The sequence below is a fragment of the Chlamydotis macqueenii genome, chromosome 1 (genome assembly GCF_036417535.1).
Source record: "Chlamydotis macqueenii isolate bChlMac1 chromosome 1, bChlMac1.mat, whole genome shotgun sequence".
Taxonomy (NCBI): domain Eukaryota; kingdom Metazoa; phylum Chordata; class Aves; order Otidiformes; family Otididae; genus Chlamydotis; species Chlamydotis macqueenii.
Genome location: NC_141556.1, coordinates 38,579,188 through 38,593,802, shown reverse-complemented (window position 1 = coordinate 38,593,802; position 14,615 = coordinate 38,579,188). Strand labels below are relative to the sequence as shown.

The 14,615-nt window shown below is 38.5% G+C and overlaps 1 protein-coding gene across 1 annotated transcript in view; it reads right to left on the bottom strand.

Moving 5' to 3' along the window:
* Window positions 1-14,615, bottom strand: part of NUP107 (nucleoporin 107) — a 29,723-nt gene extending 15,108 nt beyond the window's left edge. Inside the window, exons 1-12 of the mRNA XM_086748990.1 lie at window positions 14,580-14,615; window positions 13,711-13,796; window positions 11,873-11,962; window positions 9,379-9,494; window positions 7,396-7,531; window positions 6,764-6,867; window positions 4,709-4,836; window positions 4,331-4,379; window positions 3,059-3,130; window positions 2,477-2,565; window positions 1,464-1,542; window positions 435-548 (exon numbers count right to left, since the gene is read on the bottom strand). Of these exons, the coding sequence (XP_086605116.1) occupies window positions 435-548; window positions 1,464-1,542; window positions 2,477-2,565; window positions 3,059-3,130; window positions 4,331-4,379; window positions 4,709-4,836; window positions 6,764-6,867; window positions 7,396-7,531; window positions 9,379-9,494; window positions 11,873-11,962; window positions 13,711-13,796; window positions 14,580-14,587 (1,071 nt within the window). The 5' untranslated portion in view covers window positions 14,588-14,615. The remainder of the gene's footprint in view (window positions 1-434; window positions 549-1,463; window positions 1,543-2,476; window positions 2,566-3,058; window positions 3,131-4,330; window positions 4,380-4,708; window positions 4,837-6,763; window positions 6,868-7,395; window positions 7,532-9,378; window positions 9,495-11,872; window positions 11,963-13,710; window positions 13,797-14,579) is intronic.

Genomic DNA, 14,615 nt, shown 5'->3' with positions numbered 1-14,615 from the left:
TGGTTAAAATTGCAAGTCTGTTCCACTCTGATGTATCTAGAAGGAAGCCTGTATAATAACCCACCGATTATTAGAGATGCAGTTAGGAAGTTCTTTGAAACATTCTGTATGTTTGTCTGGCAGTATTTAGTATCAAGCCATTCCAGTAAAAAAAAAAAAACAAAACAACAATGTCAAACAATCAAAAAACCTAAAGATAAAACTTTTTTTTTTGCATAACATTTATTCTACATGCAAAATTACTGAACTAAATGCAAGATTTCATTAAAATACTAATTTAGCAGTCCATCACTGTCAGTATTGGTAATAAATTGAAAATTAAATAACTACAAGCCAAATTTTAACAGATACAGCTTTTCACTAGCTTTAATAGTAAGATTTAAAATAAATTAAGCTAGTTAACCAAGAAGATACTACAACTTTCTGCAGCTTACCTCATCTGTCATTCCTGCTCTGATGAGAGTGAAGAGATACTTCAATAACCTTGCATCATCTTCCCGGTCCAAGTCATCAAGTGGCAGTTTCTGTCTTATTGGAGCATCTGGATCCTGCAAGGAAAAGGAAAGTCACCATCCATCCACACAATGCCTATATGCCTCTTCCAATTATTTCCTGCCCTGTTTTATAATTTGGAGTCTCTTTTTCACAGTGGCACAACGATCTGTACAACCCGTGTAACATCAGGTATGGCACTTCCCTGTCTTTCCTCTCTCATTTCTTCTATTCCTCTTCTATCCTTGTTCCTATCAGAAGGAACCATTGCAATTTCTTTATTTACTCCACCACCTTCAAAAATCCTTTCCCTTTCTGCCTCTCTACCCACCAAACTGTTTCTCCTCCTCCACTTTCTAACGGAGAAGGCTTTTCACAACAGCTGTATTTGCTTCTATTTAATCCAGACAAGGTTTCTCAAGCCAAGCAATACCTCAGATCACTCTCTAACTGAATTAATCTTCTATGACTGCTTCGCTGTTGGTGATAGAGTCCATTACCTCCTTCTACTGGATAGTCCTTTCTTTTCTTGACTTCCCTCCTACTGGCTTTTACTATTGGCTCTCAAGGAAACCCATCAGGACTTGGTTTCATTGTACCCGTCACTGTTTAAAGACGGCACGCCCCTATCTGCAAGGGCTTCCAAATAATTTTATAAGCTGTTCTCGTTAGGAATATGAGTTTGTTTCAGACATAAAAAGAACAAATAAAGCCATTTACTTCACCAAATAGACCACAGATACTTGTGGTGGAGGGTGGGGGTATGGAAGTGACTACTGAAAGAAAACAGAACAGCCACATATCCCAAAAGGAACTCCAGGGGTTTTAATGATTTCTGTACTAATTTTTATACAGTACAACTACTTTCGGATAGTACAACTACCTAAAAATTGGTGGAAAGATGTGAAAATAGCATATATGTTCTCTCTAACCCATTTTGAAACCAAACCTTATTTTTATATAATACTTACCAACTCTGTTACCAGAGCTCGAGAGCTTCCAATGTATGTACTTAATTGTCGCTGCTTCAGGATGTGTAATGTGTTCTCCCTGAAAGCAGTGAAATGTTTTTCAGAAAAATGCTTTGGTTTTTTTTTTTTTTTTAGCAAGCATAGTTTAATAAGACACAAATATTGAAAGATACATTTTGCTACATGGAATATCGCTACAGAAGAGACACACTTCGTTTGTTTGGTTTATCAGTGGGCTGTGTTACTGTTGTGAAAATGCAACATTTCACAAGAAGTACAATATTAGAATCAATTCACATATCTTTGATTTCTTCAAAAGCATCCATCATTTCAATCATTCAAGTATTTAACTATGAACTGATTTCTGCATAAGCAAAATTTCCCATTAGCATCCACTATAAAGTCAGCCTAGGACAGAAATTCAGCTTAGGGTGAACACACAATTCCAAAAGCCTGTATTCACTGGCCATTAAAAGCAGGTTCATTCTAGGCATCTAGCATGAAAGGTGGTCTTTGGTCTTTTCCGCCATAAACCCCACCATTGATAATACAGACCACAATAACAGCTTCTAGTGAAGGGTCAATGACACAAAGTAATGACTAGAACTTGAACAGGCAAAAATTAAAACCAGACAAAGAAGTGATCATCTGAGAATCATATAATAAAATAAATTGTTTTATCCAGTGTAAATAACAGGCTGATCAGCAGGTGACCATCTCTTATTGTGCCTTCTTGGGAAAAAAGCAAATGTGCATCCACATTACGATTAAATTAAGTTGCTTTGATGGTTTTCCTTCCATCCTTGCCTCCCAAAAGCAGTAACTGACTATTGAGAAGATATACTCCCGTAGATGGGCAGAAAATCTCAAATTTTACATCTAAGTATTTAAAGAAAAAAAGTGAATGAACTGAGCAACTTTTAAAAATCCACTTCTTTTTAAGAGCGATTCTGTGCCTGCGAATCTTACACTTGATGGGAGTACGTATACAATCAAAGAAAGTCTGAACTCACCAATACACAGATTTTGCGTAAAACTCAATATTATCGGAGAAGTCCCCAATTTCATCCTTGGCAATGCTCTCTAGCCAATCTACCACCAGCTGGAATAAAATTAAATCGCATTTTTAAAACAAACTTCTAAAAAATAATATTTTAATTGTCTTCCTCTTATCTCTGGATCTACTCATTATCTGCATGGTAACCAAAGGCATACACATCCTGAAGACTACTCCACTTTCATTTTAAGTATCCAATATGAAGGTTGTTTAGGCACTTGATCTCTGTTTCTCACTACATGCTGCAGTTACTACAGTGCTACTTAATAGTTTTTTAACCACTATCAACAATAACAGATGCTCCAAATGGTAACAGCTCTCAGCCCTCCATCCTCTCCACACTAGCTTGAACAACATTTCTGATCTTGAGAAACTAAAGAGCATTATTTTTATGCATACAAAGAATAACACACTTCAGTTAATACAAAAGCGTAATTATTAGAAACAGCTTAATAAAGTGCATAAAGCATTAGCGTTATAAATATTTAAGTGTCTACTGATCTATTTCCATTCTCATCTCAAAAACTTTCCATCATACCTGGCTTTGTCGAACAAGTGAATCCTTCTGAAACAAGTTATCTACAGTCGTCTTTTCACTAGCAGTTAAAACCTATTTAAGAAAAAGTTGATTATTACTTCCTGGAAAAGAAAACTTGCCACAAAACCACAAATACCAAACTGAACACATACTAACTCATAAACTTTCTACAAGTTCAGTACGCTGCCACTCCCCTATCCCTTTTTCAAAAACAGATGATTTAAAATCAGATCTTTTATATCCAGTTACACTAAAAACTGTAAAAGTGAGATTCAGAATACAATTCACAAATGTATGACTGCAGAAAGATTCTACACAGTAGATCCATTGATTCCAGTGACTGCACTCGTATTATCCCAAATTCCATTTATTACTGTATACATTAAGATCACATTTTCAAATACTATATGCACACTTAACACGAACAAGTGAAAAACAAACAAAACAACCCAAACCAAAAAACTCAACCCCAGAACCTTGATCCTTTTATCTGCTCTCCTGCATTAATTTAGCTTTCATTAGACTTGCAACAAAAAGAGAACAGAAGATGCCTTCTCCTAAAAAACACAGGTAGGAGAAGATTGTTTTTTGGCACAACTGTGTTTAATTTAATAGTGACAACTTAGCAGTGGGAATCCTAGAGGAAGCTATTTTATGACTGAGAAAAAAGCAACTGCGATCATAAATTTTACAAAGGCAGAGTCACTTTACTTATTGTTTTGTCTTCCTAAGCACATTCTGGCAGCAAAGGCTGGAAGCATTGTATTGACACAGACAAGAAGACTACAGCCAAAACAAGAATGCTAAAAAATTTTGATTTCTCTTGAGATAAATTGGAATCAGGATTGCAAAAGCTACACAGCTGGAGACCAAATGTTCTTCTTTTATGCAAAGCAAAATTATCTCTGACCTTTGGGAACAGTACAGCTACTGATGCAAATTTTAAAAGGCAAAAAAAAAAATAGTTATTTCTAGAGGATACAAGTGTATGTGGAATACTTAAGGAGACAAAATATAAAGTATAGTTCATAGTATTTTTACACTACCATTTTCTTTTTAGAACTGAATATTTACATTCACTTTTCACAATATATGAAATAATTTAATATTTGTCTTGATGAAAATAAAATCAGTCTCTTTTCTTGTTTACATTCTTTTACCTTTGAATTTTGAGTGATTGCAATATTGAGACTGTAAAAATAAAATATAAGCATTTAGCTTGTATTTAGCTTATTATATCACTCAAAAAACCCCCCAAAAGTCCAAGCTTACTGTGATATCAAATGCAGCTTCATCTTCCAGTGCAGACTGTATTCTGTCTCTAGAAATAAAAGTGCAAAATGTTAGTGTTTAAAATAAAGCTGAGAAAATTAATCAGAATGCACATAAGTGAAAGCACTTAAGAATACCTTTACAAAAGTGTTCTTAAAAAAATACTAGAAGTTACAGAGGCAGTAAGAATACTCCTGTTTACAACTTTCATTTCTGTAAATAGATAATAAATAGACATGTATATCAGCACCTAGTTCTATAAACAGGTTATTAATGGGTACTTTATTGCTTCACTCCATATTTATAATCTTATAAAAAAAAAAAATCCAGGAAAGTCAGCTCAGTGCAAAAACATATAGCGTTCTTCAAAGAAATTACCTATAGAGTGAGGACAACAGTCTCCAAGTTACCATCTCCTGCTTGAGAAGCCACAAGACACTGGCAGTTTTTGAAAACTTCTGCTGTCCAGGAGTTGCCCGATAAACTATTTTCCCTAGTATATTCACCTGAGGTAAACAAATTTATACATAGTTAATATTGCCCATCATTGTACTTTTTTTTCTAAGCTGTTATAGCAATCTCTTCATTGTCTTGAATGCTTCAACAACCAAGTTTGATTTACCAACAGGCAGATGATACTCCACACCATAAAATCCCTTAATTATTAATAAAAATAACATTAAGACAGCCTAGAAGCCATAAACTCAGCTTCGAAGCCATAAACTAAGAGAGTAGCTTTGTTTTGCAATGCACTGTACAAATGTAGACTAAAAACAGCTTATGGTGATAAATTAAAAAGCACCAAAAGACTCAGAAGGAGAGAAGGCAACCACTGAAAACAAAACAAAAAAAACCCAACAAAACAACAACCAAACAAAAAACAAACCACCAAAATCCTTTTTTTCCATATACATCAATATCAAACAAAGTCAGCCCTACTGGTATTTATGACAGCATTCATGCATTTATCGGTGCCTGAAAGATACCCTTTCCTTTCTAGCTCTGTTAAATTAGGAAACCCAGACTGTTGGTTACCACGTAATTTACAGTACTACCAAAAAGAAATTCTTTTATCTTTTACTTTATTTCTTATGAAGAAAACTTAGACAAAGTCTTCTCCATCAGTAGCTAGTTGCAGAGCTGCTACTACTTCTGAGAACAGCCCCAAAATCTCACATTTTAGGAGTACCCAATTTGTCAGGCATCAGTATATTAATCAGTTTTCAAGTGGGAGGTGAACAACAGATTTGGAGAAAAGAAGGAGGTGTACCATCACAATGCAAGAGAGGAGCATGATCTTCTGGTCCCTTCTGTCATCTTCCAGAAAATATGAAAAGTGTTCATGTCTGCTAGGAGCCACTGGCTGATCTCAGGGTACAGCTGAGAGGCAGCAGGAGAGCTCAGGGCTGTCCCTCTATCCCCATCCCAAGCCCCATTAGCAACATCCAAGCCAATCCTTGGAGCAACACCCTTCACTCTGCTTTCATAGGTCCTTGGTAACACACAGTCAACTCCCCCCAATTCCACATGGCTTAAAACAACCGCTCTATATTCCATGATCTTGTAGATAGTAACCATATCCTCAAATAGGAGGAATGGAAGAGACTTTCTTTTCCATTTCAGCTTGGAAGTTCCACCATCTCACAAAATAATCAAGTTCACATTTATCTTCCTTCTCTTGTCTGCTTCCCACTAGGGAACACAGTTGCGGTACATGCCTCATTAAAGATCTCAGTGTCCTCCAATTCAGTCGCAAGAACAAATTTGCACAAAATAGGCTAGCAACCTTCTACCAAAAATGTGTTTTATTAACATAGACTTAGGTATGAAGTCTCTTAAAAAAAACTGTCTGCCCACCTCTCTCTCCTTTGTGATCAACACTTATTGACAGAAGCATCTTGATTTCTTCCTTTCAAACTGCCAATCCCTGCTGATTCCAAACTGTCAGTCAACAGTCAAATAAAAAACTGTGTCTAAACGCAGAGACACCTTAGAGCTGACGCTGACACCTCTACTGCCAGCTTGTTAATAATGTAGCAGAAAACCCTTAAAGCATCATAATACAATGATTTGATTTATTTATACTCAAGAGAAATAAGTGCATTTTAATCCAGCTTATTATCATTAACAAAAAAATACCATACATCTGCTCATGTTTATTGTTACTTCTTACTTGCAGTGGAATGGCAGCCAGATGACATTTTTACTATTCAGCAAGCTACACAATGGGTGTTCCTGTGCCAAAGTAGCAGATGAGGAAAAAGAGATGCTATTCAATGCTAATGTTCAGTGACTCATACGACTGCAAACAGCTGGAAGATTTAAGTTATCTATGTTGAGCACTGTGACTTCTCAGCTTAAAGAAAAATAGCAATACTTACTTAGGGAAGGACTGTAAACTCAAGTAAATAAAAAACCAAGCAAACTACTTACCTGACTGTTACAAATACTTTCATACTCATCCACAAGATCAAAAATGGTAGTTGATGTATGCTTCAGGAAGGAATGCAGAAAATCTGAGTACATGCTCATGGTAGCTAGAACAGATTTAAGAAGAAACAGCCATATTAGTCAGAGATAACTTGGTAAAAAAACCTCAACATGCTACAAAAAAAAAAAAATCCTTCTGATGACAAAGCATCTTGTCTTTTGTAAATCGAAATGAGGATGATGATACAAACTATTTATATCCCATAAAGTTGAAGAACTTATCAGCTAAGATAGTAAGACACAGAAGCTATGAGGTAAGCCAAATATTTATAAAACTGTTGCTGTAAACCTGTAATCTGAGAAAGTTTTAACAACAAACTCATTTGCATATCTCCACAAAACAAATCCGGTTTGCATCTTGCATCACCAGGGGATACCATTTGTGCCGTTAGGTTTCACAGAAGAGTCAAAACTCTCAAAACTCCAATAACTGGAAGAGATAACTTCCTGAACTAGACTGTTTTTGACAAATAAATATCTGAACAAAATAATACAGAAAAAAAAGGAACGTATATATTTATACCTCACAAATAAAAAATGTAGTAAATTATTATGCAAACTTCAGATTGTCTCACCAGCTTCCCCAGGATCATCCTCACGCAACAGTACAGCGCTCATAGAGACATCTTCTGTCATATTGGACGTGTCTAGATTTACAAACATTCCTGTCTGCTGAGGTGAGAGTGCCATTGTCCAGCTACTTTCATCCAACTAAAAGCATAACAAGAACATAACGAACAATTCTAAAAATTAATAGTGAAAAAACTACCTTTAGATAAGGTCAAAATATGCTTTTAACAAACAACTCTGAAAAGATACATTTTTATCTGGGAAAAGGAAATTCACACCCCCCCGGAAATAATTAAAATAGAAGCTAACCTAACAAGACTGGCTACTTTAAAACACCAGGTATCGCTTTTCATCTTAAAACAAATAAAACACATTACTTTGTCATTCAAAGTAAAAACAGACAGAATAACACTGACTAGGTTGTAAAGCAGCTGTGAAAAGTTAAGCAAAAAAATTAAAATTTGAATCGCAACCATTTACCAGTCTTTCAACTTTCCTGGTGAATTGGTCAAAAATAATTTGATTGAATGAAGCAGTAGATGTTTAAAATAACAGCAAGTATCAGAATATTGAACAAGGGAATAAAGACATACCTATACTTTTTGGGGAGTATTTCAGAGGAGGTATTTAATAAAACATCTGACATCAGAACAGCAAAATGGCTAAAGCAGAAGACAGACTCTACATACACTGCACTGACAGGACAGCTTCCTATAGCTGTTTCCATGACAGCAATTGCTTTCTCAGCAGCAATTAATGCTAAACAAAGACCTAGAGATGTGTCATTGGCTGATTCTTCTTCCAGACTCTTAAAATGGTCCCAAACAAACAAGCACCAACAGGGAACCAGATAACATTGCTGTAGCAGCCTCTTAAGCATATCCAAAACCTGTGGACATATGCCTGTTAATCTTCCTTTTAAGCCCCAATTTCTACCCACAGTTCTCCTCTTGCCTGATTTCTCTCTGCCATTATTGCCCTCCAGCCACCCAGAACAGAATGCTACAGCACTCCGACTGCAGAGTAAAAGTAAGAAGAAACTCAGTTCCAGTAAAATTCTCTGCGGGAAATACAGAAAGGCCTGATCAGTGTCCTTATCTACCAGCAAGCAAACTTCTACAAGACATAATTTTAAGTCCTTTTCCCACCACCCTCCTGTGAAAGCCTTTGTCTAGTCCCAAGTTTCCTCCTGCTAATCTAAACTGGATTCAATTCAGGGCACTAAATGCTAGCCTAAAATGTACTCCACTCATAAAACACTCGTTACAGAATGACAAGAGGCTCTGAATCAGAGAAGTGCCACTGCTCAGAGCTGCATACACGCTGATCAACTAGGCCCCAGAACCTAATAATTTAAAGAAACAAATGAGCTGTAACAAACAAACTAGAAACAACCAGAAGGGAGAAGGAATTAAAATCCACATACAGAAAGACACCTTAACTTGATTTGAGTTAATTCAAAAATAAATGAAGATAAAATACTTCAGATGTCCCTACTGATATATTTTCTAATCAGTGTTTTTCCAAAGACATTACAGTAGAAGATAATTAATGTCATCTGAAAAGTCATCAGAAGAGCTTGTTCTTTGAAGTCCAAACTTTAACATCCAAGTGAAGCCTAATACTGGAGAGTGCAAAAATAAGAAAAATCTGAAGGTTTAACTTGCTGACATAGAACAATTGCCTCAGAATAATTTGTAATCAAGCAAAGTCAGGATTTTTGTAGTCACAAGCTGGTATTACAGGGACTAGCTTAACACACATGGCATATTTAGCAAATCCTTAAACCCCTCTATTACTCCTCACTGCATCATCTCAAAGAACACTACAGTTATAAATAATAATAGCAGTAAGCAGCAATAGTACTACTAGCAAGCCTGTACAACCCACAGTTTGTCCTTGATGGAAATAACACAAACATTGTAAACTTCTAGTTTCTTACAAGTTTCACAGGAACAAAAGAGGAAAAGGTGCTCTAACCATCTTACCATTGACATATTGCCAAAAAGTCCAGGAGTTGGCAGAATCAGAGGAGATTTTCCTCCTGTTCCCAGGAGGGCAGACATATCTGATGGCTTCATGGAGCTTCGATTCAGTGCAGTACCTGAAAAAGAGCGCGCCTTTTCTGAAAAGAAAAAGTGTAAGGCCACTACGCTCTACCAAGGAGCTCTAAAGGAAATCTTACAATGGAGACTGAAGTATTTATGAAATCCCGCTTGATCACACAAGAAACAGACAAACCAAACTGATGGAGAAGTAACTTGCCCCTGTCCATCTTCATTTCCCTTCTACCAGAAGGCAAACACCAATTATAACAGAAAAACAAGACTTAGGTCGAACAACACTTAGAAATAAGGAGGTTCATTATCAATAATGGCACTTAACCTATTCATCTAGTTACGCTGGGGTTATACAAACACCTTATTAAACAAGCCCGGGGCATACTCAAGCCCTAGTTTACCAAGTAGGACATGTACAAACACAGAGACAAAGCCTATTCGTTGTCATTTCAGTTCTTCCTCAAGTGCAGCAGCATTCCAGACAGAAGTCTGAAGCCAGGCTGACCGCAAGTTGGACCTTGACAGGCTGGAGAGGTGGGCCCGTGACAACCTCATGAAGTTCAACCAGGCCAAGTGCAAGGTCCTGCACCTGGGTCATGGCAATCCCAGGCACAAACACAGGCTGGGCGGGGAATGGATTGAGAGCAGCCCTGAGGAGAAGGACTTGGGAGTGCTGGTGGACAAGAAGCTTAACATGAGCAGGCAATGCGCCCTTGCGGCCCAGAAGGCCAACCGCATCCTGGGCTGCATCAAGAGAAGCGTGGCCAGCAGGTCGAAGGAGGTGATTCTCCCCCTCTACTCTGCCCTGGTGAGACCCCACCTGGAGTACTGTGTCCAGTTCTGGAGCCCCCAGCACAAGAAGGACATGGACCAGTTGGAGAAGGTCCAGAGGAGGGCCACGAAGATGATAAAAGGGCTGGAGCACCTCTCCTATGAGGACAGGCTGAGAGAGTTGGCGCTGTTCAGCCTGGAGAAGAGGAGGCTCCGGGGAGACCTGATAGCGGTCTTCCAGTACCTCAAGGGGGCCTACAAGAAAGATGGGGAAAGGCTGTTTAGTAGGGCCTGCTGCGATAGAATGAGAGGTAATGGTTTTAAAATAGAGGGGGGTAGATTTAGATTAGAAATTAGGAAAAATTTTTTTACAATGAGAGTTATAGAACACTGGAACAGGTTGCCCAGAAAGGTGGTGGAGGCCCCATCTCTGGAAACGTTCAAGGCCAGGCTGGATGAGGCTCTGAGCAACCTGACCTAGTCAGGGATGTCCCTGCTCCTTGCAGCGGGGTTGGACTAGATGACCTTTGAAGGTCCCTTCCAACCCTAGCCATTCTATGATTCTATTATATGCACCAAATGTGTGACACACCTTCAGTTACAGCAGTAACTGAAAGGAGGATGTAAAGTAGCAGAAGGTCCAGCCATCCTCTTGGAGCTTGGTGGAAAATACACTGGCTAGATAATTACAAAAATGAGCAATTCCTTATATAAATGCCTGAGTTATGACAAAATAAAGACTATATAAAGAGACTATGACAAAGAAAAGGGAGGTAAGCCCTGGTGATGACATGGAAATGTAAGGAATGGGCATTTTTATTTCACCCACAACTAGTAAGGGAAGCACTAAGAGGATTACAGACTTTTTCACAGTATGTTTAGTGTTAAGTCAGCACTAAGAACAACCTCCAGTTTCACTGCAAGAGCTGTCAATGCTGACACACAAGTAGCTCACGCTTGAGAAGAAGGCTGATGCTAACAGCATTTATCTTTGCTGCTGACCACCAAAACAGAAGCCACTAGATATCATGCTAAACGAGAACAAGCAGGGGGCACATTGAACTTGTCAGGAATTCTGAGAAATCATGAAGAATCAGTCTATCCGGAACGTTGTATCTTTGCACCAATGCTAGTTTGGGAACAATCCCCAACATGCTCCTAATATGGGTCAGCTGATGCAGAACACGGGTTGAGAAGTTTCAGGGCAACCTGATCCTAGCCACCATGTGTGGTTCTACAGCCTTTCTGTGAGGTGTGCCATGTAATTTCTTCTCCTGCTAGCAGAGAGGGAAATAATTTACTAATGCAACCAATAAATACACCTGGTAGCAACAGAATTGAATTGCCACAAAAACAAGGATGGAAAAAAATCTGAAGAAACACTATATGACAGACAATCTTGAAGAATTAAAAGCTACTGCAAAATCAGAAGAAGGCTGCGAAAAAGAAGGAAACACAACAAACTAGATGGCTGACTAGTAAGGCAAGAATCTGTTTCAACATGGTACTTGAGAGAAACTGAAATGGTACTGGCCACACTCTTGTGCCAAACAAAGAAAATAAAGCTCAAACACCCTTTAAAAACTGAAAGGCGAAAATCCATTGGCATTCAGCAATTTAACTAAGTACTAAAGAAAGAAAGTAGACTTACCTGGCTGGCGAAGCAATGAACTAGGAGTTCGGGAAAGGAACTGGCCTCTGGGCGTCGTGTTTCCAATAGTGTCATCCAGGGATGTAAGAACTGATCAATAAATAAGTTAAGAAACACTCTCCTGAACACGCTTTCCACTCTATTCAAAACAATTGCGAATACTCGGAAAGGGAAAATACTTGGCTATAACTCAATTATGATGAAGGATTACGCATCTTGTCTTTCAGACTAAAGCAGAAAGTCCCACGCACAAGCCTGAGTTAGGTCATAACATGTTTCACCAGAAGCTTAAAAGCTGGAGGGCTAAAAGGGACACTACAAAGTAAAGTTCAGAAATATGAACATGACAAGTCTGGGACTCCTCATAACTGCTCAGATCAAAGAGAATACTTTTGCTCCATGACGAGCTCCTTTATGTTATATAAACTGTAACATGAAAATCTGAGATTGAATACATTTAAAAAAAAAATTCTCTCTCTCTTGGTTCCAGGGTGCTGATGACTTTAATAAAAAAGTCTCTGTTGCTCTACTTTCCTTCTTCCTGTCAGCAACTAGGTTCAGTGCTCCAGGTATGGTTTACTAAGAAGTAGTTGTGTAAAAGTTTCAGTATCCGATGTCATAGCAGCGTCCAAGAACATTATGATTCTTAGGGACAATATAATCAGGGCCAATATCTCACTAGTTTTATTCTGCTTGCAAAAAAAAAAAAAAAAAGAAGGATGAGCAAATATTCTGGATTCCTTTGCTATCATAACCAGAAAAATACCATTATATTAGCTGTCAAATTAGACAGTACTTTTTTTTCTTATTTTAAATAAGCGGGGGAAAAAGTTCTGTGGAAATTTAAGTCCATGTCTGCACTCCTCTTGCTATGAGTGTGGACAGAAAGCTAATATACACTGAATAATCACAATACTCTAATAATACAATACACACAAAAGAGCATAAAACCATAAAGTTAAAGTATAATGGAGTGAAGAAAACTCAGGGATGGAGTCACCTGTGGCTCACATAGTTCTCTGGGCTAACATCAACTTGAGTTTAGGAGCCCATGAAAAACTGTAAAACACCATGGTACACTAACATGATAGCACCAGTTTAGGAGATATGCAATGCAACATTCCTGCAACCATACTTAACCCAAAACTGAAAGAATCAATCTAAATATAGTAAAGAACTGACTACACAAACATTGCAGTCCCTTACTTTCTCTGAAGTCTATTAAGTAATCTGTTCTGTGCCATCACTACAACAGCTTGGACATGGTTTGAGACTACAACATGGGGAAAAGGAGGGGAAAAAGAAAATTCCATTCAGAGGAAAAACTATTCTGCAAAAATGCAAACAATGGCATCTTTTGGCTTATCCTTAAGGTCTTCTGTAAAGGCCAGGTTATGTACAATGCCGCAGAAAACGCAGGGTTTTTTTCTAAATTAAACTTGTCCAGATTTCCCAGCCACACTTTTAGTCAGTCGTTAATATCCCTCCCTACTAGTTTTCAGATACTACAATCATAGTTTTGTTTCTGAACTTTTCTCCTTCATAATGTGTGATAATACCACACAGAAAATAAAACAGACTACAGAAGGGGAAAATATGAGACAGTCCAATAGCAAAATTTTGATTGCAGAATACCTCACAAATCAGATAACAGTTTCACATTACATCCATACACTCCTCACTTTTAATGAGTACAAAACAAAGAGTAACTTGCTGTGTATTTGAAAACCATCCTCAACATGCTCAAAATCAAAGCAGTGGTAAAAACACATGCACCTTGTGAACACCATAAGTGATGATTAAAGAGAAGATTAAAAGTCTTTACAGGAAAAGGATACTAGAAACTCTTTTCTGAGAGCTCTGCTTCCATCCAGGTCTGGCCATCTCCACATCATGGGGGGATGACATGTCTCCAAAACCAATTCTAGAGAACAGCGATATAGATAGTTAAATCCAACCAGAATATACAAGATTTATTTTTTTTTCTTACTTCAACTAACTCCAAAACTGGGAAACTTAAAGAAAGCATAAGTCACCTCTAATTCTAGTACTGATCTCCAGTTTCCGGTACAGAACATCTAGTATTGCTCATCATCTCAGGAAAATAAGTGTGTCTGAAACACCACACTCTGTTCCTCCTACACCACAACAGCTTCATATTAAAATAAAAAGCTAGTAAGAGATGCAGCAGTAAGAAACTCAAATTTTGAACAGAAAAAAAATAAATTGAAAGAATGACATGATTTCACTGCTTGGTTATCTTCTTCAGATACACAAAATCACCACAGATTGGGCGTGCCTTGCAGAAGGGGAAAAAAATCCTTAACGATTACCGAGACGCAAAGGGGAAGCTACAGGCGGGCTGCGAGGGCCCCGGCTGTGCCTGCCCAAGCAGGCCTGGCTGTACAGCACCCTGCAAAGGCCCGGCTCAACGATTCCTGCTTAACTAACAACTCTCGTTTAATCCATAAACGTATTCCAGAAGAAAATAAAACAGGTTTAAAGCTCCCGATGTCAGGAAAACCTCTGACACCCCTCAGAGCCTGTTCCAGCCTTGCTGCGTTTCCCAGCCCGCCCGGCGAGCACACCGCTCCCCGCTCCTCCGCGGCCGCCGCAGGGGGACGCGTCGCGTCACACCCGCGGAGGGGCCCGCGCTCAGCCGGGACACCCCACCGGTACCGGCTGCCACCCTCCCCGCAGCTCTCACCTCTCCATGGCGGCCCCGGGCCCAGCGCAGCCCGGC